The sequence below is a fragment of the Echinops telfairi genome, unplaced genomic scaffold (genome assembly GCF_000313985.2).
Source record: "Echinops telfairi isolate 266 unplaced genomic scaffold, ASM31398v2 ScPeMD7_1713;HRSCAF=2227, whole genome shotgun sequence".
Taxonomy (NCBI): Eukaryota; Metazoa; Chordata; class Mammalia; order Afrosoricida; family Tenrecidae; genus Echinops; species Echinops telfairi.
The window spans coordinates 16,481,472-16,489,507 of NW_022105611.1; the positions used below are offsets into that span (position 1 = coordinate 16,481,472).

An 8,036-nucleotide genomic window follows, 5' to 3' on the forward strand; every position below is an offset into this window, starting at 1 on the left:
GGGGTCAGATCAGGCGCAATTCCCACACTGTGAGAACGACTCATTTCTACCGGAGGATATAGATGAATGGTTTCAGTCAACGAGTCGGTCCATCTGGAGCCAATTGGCCCCTTACTCCAACATCTTGTCTCCATGATCTCTGCCCCTTCAATATTCACTATCATGCTGTTCGGATATTCCCTTCCAGTGAGTACTGCCCTTGGGTCAGGTACACTCATTCAATCAGCAGCCCTCTGTTGAGCGCCTTCTTTGTGTCATGGCCAAGGACATTGCGATTGCCAATATTTTAGTGCTTTTAAAATGTTCTTGATGTGATTCTCTCTTTGTTTAGCTTCACATTAACAGTGGAGTAAGTACAATAACTGGCTAATTTAACAGATAAGGAAGCCGAGACAGAGAGTTTATTATCTAACACATCACTTGGATTTTCAAGGGGTTGAGCCAGGGATTTGAACCCATGCTGGTTGATTCCAGAGTTTCCTCTTTTAACCGGTTTTTTCTCTACTACCTGAGAGAATATACAGTTGAAGATAGAATCTTGACAACAGGAGAGCATTGTAAAGCAGGTAGATACTGTGTCAATGCTTCGAAGGACGATGATAAAGAAAAAGGGAAGATCAACTAACAAATGGCGTCACTAGAAAAATACATGAAGTATATTCCAAAGAAAGTTTCCAGATGGTCACTGGAAGAGCAATCGAGGCAGTTGGAAGAAGAATGAATGTATGAAATTTGACAGATGGACCAAGTTGTGCCTCTTGTATTTGTTCCTTGTGATCATCTAGTACAAAAAGAACATGCCTTTTCTTTAAGCACTGCCTCAGGTGCAAGAGTATAATTGGGGGTGCTCTGTTCACGCATACACTTCTTTAATAAAGAAAAATAACATTTATGTAGAAAAGTGCTTAAAGTGCTATTGAACGGTTGAATTCCTCTAGAGTAAAAATTATTAAAGGCTCTTTAATACCATTTATTTCTGCTCTGTCGGTAGTACCTTGTTTTTCAAAAGTAGATACTATCATAGATTATATTTAATATTCTTTATCTGTTTACTGTAGAAAACTTGCATGTGGAATATTTTTGCATTTAAGGCAGGGAAAACAGTACATTGAGGAGCCCCCTTGGTACACTCATTAAACGGTTGTTGACGGAAAGGTTAGCAGTTCAAACTCACCAACTACCCTGCGGGAGAAAGATGAGGTAGTCTGCTTCTACAAAGATTGCAACCTTGGGAAGCCTATGGGATTGTTCTACTGGCCCCATGGGCTTGCTATGCATCACAATTGACTCCCTAGCATGGCTTGGTGTTAAAACTGTGTGTGTGTGGGAAGCACGCACTCCTTTATGCCAAGAAAGCTGGAAGGGCAGAAACTTCCGTCTTTTTCTTTTTTTTTTAAACTTGAGTCTTAAAGTGGTATCTACTTGCCCAAGGATACAGGACGCCCAAGGATACAGGACTGAAAAAGTGCAAACCTGGTAGAAAGTAACCCTACATCTCTTGACTATGACAGATGTTAATACATACTACATCCCTAAGCCATCTCTTATGGAAAACAGCCTCTACCTGGAGAAAGCGATGAAATCCCCTTATCTATGGGATTTTTTAGAAGCAATGACAGAAACTCTGTTGCATGGAATTTTACAATCTATACCATTCCTCACCCTCTTCACTCCTCAAGTGAAAGCTTAGACCAAGAGGGTAGCGTGGTCATCACATCTAGTGATACTGGTACTGTGTGTGCCTGGAAGTGATGTTCGACCCGGGAGCCTCTGTTGATGTCTATGAGATCACACGTTTTCTCACCTGCTGCGTATGATGTCAGATATACAAACGAGTACCTCCACATTCAGTAGCTCTAGTCTCATATCCCTCAGTTCCTTCACGTTATCTCTGTCGTTCTGAACCCTGACTGCCCTGGCATAGGAGGCCCCAACAGGCAGGCAGGAGGGAAACTGACTGTTCCCTGCGCTGGATGGGGAGTGCTTCAGGACACAGGCCAGCTTTTTCATCTGTGCCGCTTCATGGCAACAATGGTCCATCACAGATCCCCTTAGCCAGATCCATCTTAACTGAACACAGGCGCTCTGAAAGTATCTGAGACTGTTTCACGGTCTGTCTCAAAAACCTCATGTTGGAGGGCCACTTTGTCTCTTGAATTTATGTTGTAAACAGGGATGGTATGATATTTTTTGCCTGTCCTAAAACTCTTGGTCCAGCTGTGTTACAGTTTGGGGAAACCAAGTTACTGTAGATTATAACTGATCTAATCAGTGGATCTGATAAAGTTCATTCCAGGGTAGAGCAGAAACTTAGGGAAATGCTTAGCCTCCAGTCTGGGGAGAAACTCGTTGTCCTTTTTAAACGTAGGGGCTCCTGGTGTTCTGTGTTTTCAGGTGGGTGCAGGGGGTCCTGGGGGCAGAGGGGATCCCATGGATTTTGAGGAGGACAGGACAAATACCTGCTCACACTTCCGTTTTATCACACCTGGGAGGAGTCAGGGACGTCCATGGTCAAGTTTATGAGACTGCAGACTTTTGATCCTTCCCTGTGCTTCTTTCTTACCCTGGCGGGAAAGAGTCTGACTTGGAGAGTAAGGAGGTGCTTTGAATTTGTCTTCAAGGGTTGGGCTGGGACCGTGAAGGTTGAAAAGCAGAAAACTGGCTTCCCGTTCCGCAGTTAGGCTTTGGGTGGGGAAGAAGTCTCGGGGGTGGGGGCGTGGGGGTGAATGGATGCCTGGTGGCTAGAGGAGGAGAAGGAAGCGGACCGAATTCCCACAACAGGGGGGCGGGGCACTTGGAGACTGGTGAGGGATCTTCGTGAGGGTTTCTTCTGGGGGACTAGCGAAGTCCCAGGTCAGCCGGACGAGACGGATCCGTTTTCTTCTCCACACAGAACGTGAAGGCTGTGTCTGAGACGCCTGCCGTGCCACCCGTTTCAGAAGATGAAGATGATGATGATGACGCTGCCCCTCCCCCTGTGATTGCTCCACGCCCAGAGCATACAAAATCCGTGAGTGTTTGGGAAACCCGACGGGCATGTGATTTGTGCCGGACGTGGGGCTTAATGAGCAGTTGTTGGGGGCTGAACGCTCTGGGTAGAGGTCCTTGGGTTTTAGAACTAATGAAATAGCTCCAGATCCCTTAACTGGAAGATGCTTTCTGTGTGATGAAAGACAGAGGCGCTGTATTTATGTGTCACCGCTCTAAAGATAGTCCCAGAGTGTCCCAGGCAGTTCATGGGTATACCAACCCAGCCCTCGTTTGCTTAGCTGGCTCTCCACAGATCGGATAGGAAGATGTGCTGAACTGATGCTCCTTAGTGCCTGGGAAGCAACCAATTACCCACTGCCTGCAGATCTTCTCTTCTCGGTTACGTGTGCTAGCGCATCACCGAAGAGACTGAGAGACCCAGGAGAATTTTGAAGACCCTAGTGCTGTCAGTATGCTGGCCATCAGCAGTGCATGTTGTGCTGGATGTTGGCCATGATGTTCATTTAACTTCCTCTGAAGTTCCTGCATCTCAGAACAGCCACAGCCCGTCTGCCCTTCTGGTGGACTTAAAAAAAAGTATTCTGACCAGAACGCCATAGGAACAGAAGGAACCACCCAGGGCTCACGCTCTCTGATAACGCACAAAAGGTTGCACTGAGCATTGAGGGTGGGAGTTGGGTGGCCAACTTGTGGGAGAGGCTGTGGAGGAAGTTCAAGAGGACCTCTTAGGCTGAGCATTTTTTAACGGCGTCTGTGGTCTCACTGTTTCTTTCGGTCACCAAGTCGCCTTAAGGAAAGTGGCCTTCAAAACCGCAGTGTGGCCAAACCAGCTCACATTCCTGTGGACCCTTTTGGTTCCCAAGAATGTTCACTTAAAAAATTCTTTCCTCCTAAGCCATGGACGTCTCAAAAGCAGAGGAAATGCACATAAACTCTGCATTATAGTGTTTGACATAGTCCTTGGCAGGTTTCAAAATCCAATAAATGCCGAACAAACTAATGATCAAATTTGATTGTCATAGCATTCCTTTCTAAGAAAGCCCTGCCAATTTTATAAACAAACACACACGGTTTTGACATATAATTCACATACTCTGCAATTCATTGGCTTACATATGTTAACAAGGGTTGTGCAAGCATTGCTAATTCTTATAGCAAGACTGGAAAGCTGAGATTTCGAGAGCTAAACGGTTCTAGCCAAAGATATTCCTCTCAGAGCCAGGATTTGAAAGCAGGTGACAGAACCCAGTAGCTGGTGCTTTTCTGCACAGCACCAAGGTCTTTTTGTGTGCAGACCTGCGCGGGGAGCCAGAGAAAGGACAGAATCACAGGGAAGGAAAAGGCAAGGTTTCCCCATGCAGGACTCATGTCAGGAGGCACAGAGGCGAGCGAGGGCATGCAAGAGCAGGTGCAGGTGTTCATGGGCATACGAAAACAAAGCAAGGCATTGTTTTTTCCAGTCGTCAGGAAAGAAGCCATGGTCTCTGATCTCTGAGTCTCGACTTCCTGCTGCTCCCACTACAGAGAGCGTTTCTCTCCCAGTCCCACCTTGCCCATCCTTGAAGATCCCACTGAAGCACCTCCTGTATTTATTCATCACTTCATCGAACACTCACCTGAATGTTTGCTTTGTGTTAGCTACATGTTTAGGTGCAGGGCCTCCGAGATTCATGACCTACGTACCCTGCCTTCATAGAGGGTCTGGACCAGCCAATAGATAATTGATATATGTAGGATAATAAATCTGTAAGTGCCCTGAAGCAGCTCTTGGGGGTGAGAGATATAACATGTGATCATTTCTTCTGAAACTATAATGCACAGCGTGCTCATTTCTCACGTGTGGCCCCTTCTGCTTTGTAGTTAACGTTCTCGCCTCCTTCGAGAATGAAAGGTGGATTTTATGTCAGAGCACGTTCTTGCCTGTGATGGAGAGCGCATGCATCTGCCCTTAGTGTGTTAATACCTGAACTAAATACAAAGCAGGAAGGGTCGTTCAAGAGAAAACAAACAAAACAAAGACGGGGGCAACATTTTGTATCAGTCAATGCTTGTTAAGTAAATAAATGAAAGAAAATATTAACTAAACGTACATGCTTATTAATACGTGCCAGGCATGATTGTAGTATTGCACACATATCAACTAGCTATTCCCACAACAACCCTACGAACGAGGCATCATCCTTACCGTTGTACGGATGAGGAAACAGACAAAGCAAGCTCAGAGACGTGAAGTGATACAGGCGGGAAGCGTTGGGATGAAGCCCAGGCAGTCCGTCTCCAGAGTATTAGTCACCACCCCTTCGATCCATGGAAGAAGAACAGGAGACAGTCTTGACTGCGTGGGTTTGGGATGTAAAGGGGGCGTAACTTAGTAGACTATAAGGTAAGTATGATATTAGCAGTGCAAGGTGTAAGACACTCATTTCAGCTTAGGAAAACCTAGCATTTTGCTGGTGAAAGGGCTTCCCATGAAAGGATAGAATCTTCCTTAAACCAATTCTGTTGGGAATGTCAGATTCTCATGGAATCCAGACTCTGGAATCAAGAAGCCATATGGCACCCCACCCCACCGAAATGCTAATGACCCTGCGGAATCTTTAAACCTTGAACCCAAACTAGTCCCTGAAGTCACCTTTGAACCCAGTAATGGTTGAGTTAGAATAGGGAAGAATGTGTTCCTTGAAGCGTTGCGCACACACGTTTAGAGGATTGCCTGTAGGCGATCACATTGACGGCAGCAAGCTGCAGACGGACGAGAGGCTGGGGCTGGGGCCGAGAGTCTGGGCTCACTACGGTGCCCGAGTTTGGCAACTTTGCTGAGAAAGGCACCACGATGTGAGGGATGTAACCAAGGCCCTGGATTGGACACGTAGACATGTCCTGTTGTGTATATTGTCATGAGATAGAAATACTGTATATATGCGTGTATAAGCCAAGTTTTCCAGCACATTTTTAATGCAGTTTTTGTGGTAAAATTAGGTGCCTCCGCTGATATTTGGGTCAGCTTATACTCGAGTATATACAGTACCTGAATCAAAAGAATGAACACACACACACACACACACACACACACACACACACTTCTTTTGAGAATGGTCTTGCCTGTACTGAGTACACACACACATGCACACACTTTTGTTGAGAATGGTCTCGCCTGTACTGAATATCTTCAGTAATGAGGCTCTCACTAACACTGCTGCATACAGCAAGGTAGGCCACAGTGAACCCAGAGAAAATGGGCCCCGAGTTTCTTGGGGCACGTTCTGTGGCGGTTCTAACCTGACAGCTAAGAGCGCTTCCCTAACTTTTCCGGCATCACCAAAGGCTGACCGTACCGTACCGTGTTCTCACACTGCTACAGGTATACACACGGTCCGTGATTGACCCCATCCCTGTCACTCCAACTCGGGATGCGGCCACATCTCCCATCTCACCCACTGAGAACACCACCACTCCGCCGGAGGCGCTGACCCGGAACACCGAGAAGCAGAAGAAGAAGCCCAAGATGTCTGACGAGGAGATCTTGGAGAAATTACGTGAGCACTTTGAAGCTTTCTGAAGCCTCTTAAGGGCCGTGATTCGGCGAGCAGAGAGATGGCGTTCCAGTGCCATGAAGAGGCTGGCCCGAGACTTTGGCCAGGGGGCTGGCTACCCGCAGGTGGCGCTGTAGCCAGACTGTGCTTCTGCTCCCCCTCCCCTTGTGCCACCTACTGCTCGCCCTCCCAACCCTCGTTGGGTGCCCTTAGGTCGTGAACGTGATGAATGAGCGAGTAGATGACGCACGTTGGGGCTCAGGCGCAGGTTATTGGAATGAGAACCGGTCTTTCTCTAGTGAATGGCCTGGAGCTGCCTGTTGAGAAAGACTGTGTCCTTGTGTCTCCCTGATGGGAGCGTGTGGGGAGACTGATTGTTGACTTGCACCTTCGACCTCTAGGCACAGACAGGTCTGCCATGTTGGCTGTAGGTCAAGAGGGAGGGGAAACCAACATTTTTGTGAGCTTGTATGCTATCCACTGCCAAGGAAGGCAGTTTCTTGATTGTGTGTGTGTGCGTGTGTTTTCCCTTCTCCCCTGAATTCTGTGAAGACAGACGTTGTAATCTTTACTTTTGCCTTGAAGGTAGCTGAGGCTCAAAGAGGCAACATACCCTGCCCCAAATGACAAAGCTGGTGAACGGGTGAGGCTGGGCAAGCCTGAGCCCTGTAATTGGAGCACGCTGCCCCGTGCTGTCGGGGGGAACTTCGCTTTCACTTGCTTTAGCAGCCAGAAAAGGGTGGGGGGGCAGTGCATCGTCAGGGTAACTCGTTTCTGCGGTTCCATAAACTGTAGAGGAGTTCAGGTGGGAAGAGGAACTGGGTTTCGTCTGTGGGCTTGGAGAAGGCCCTGGACAAGGTCTTTGGTTCGTTCTTTGCGCCAGCCGTTTTCCAAAGAGGATTTAAGGCGGCTGGCTTGACCGTTTGCAAACTGGCGTGGCTTTCTCAAGTTGAAGTTTCTGGTCATCTAGTTTAGTAGCTTTCAATTTCTTTTTGAAGCTTACATGACTTTCATTTGTTTTTCTATTTTTTAAAAATGGCCCTTCCCCCAAGTCCCTTATTGAGTGATTAAGTAAAGAGGTCCTTTGCTTGGCCCTTTACTTATCTCTGTTGACTTGGGTCAGGTGCTCTTGTTGGCGTAGTGAGATACACATTGAGCCTCCAACCGCAAGGTCAGGGGTTTGAACCCACCAGCCACATTAGAGGAGACAGATGAGGCTGCCTGCTCCTGTAAAGGTTTAAAAGTCTCTAACGTCCAAAGGAGTAATTTCCTCTGCCCTATAGGGTCATTATGAGTTGGATTTGACTTGGTGGCAGTGAATTTGGTTTTTGGTTTGTTTGACCTGTGAATAATCACTTTCCTGCCACCAAATTTCCCTCCTCCCTCCAATCCCCTTGCGCTGCCTCCCCTTTGCCACACACACACACACACACACACACACACACTCTCTCTCTCTCTCTCTGACTTCAGCACATTGAATTATGGAAAGCAGACCTGCCTGGAAGACTTGAA

At 47.2% G+C, this 8,036-nt stretch overlaps 1 protein-coding gene across 4 annotated transcripts in view; it reads left to right on the top strand.

Moving 5' to 3' along the window:
* The window catches only part of PAK1 (p21 (RAC1) activated kinase 1), a 153,033-nt gene that overhangs the window by 122,115 nt on the left and 22,882 nt on the right, over positions 1-8,036 (top strand). For all 4 annotated transcript variants that reach the window (XM_045293066.1, XM_045293065.1, XM_045293064.1 and 1 more), the window contains exons 6-7: positions 2,894-3,010; positions 6,353-6,527. In XM_045293066.1, coding sequence (XP_045149001.1) covers positions 2,894-3,010; positions 6,353-6,527 — 292 coding nt within the window. The remainder of the gene's footprint in view (positions 1-2,893; positions 3,011-6,352; positions 6,528-8,036) is intronic.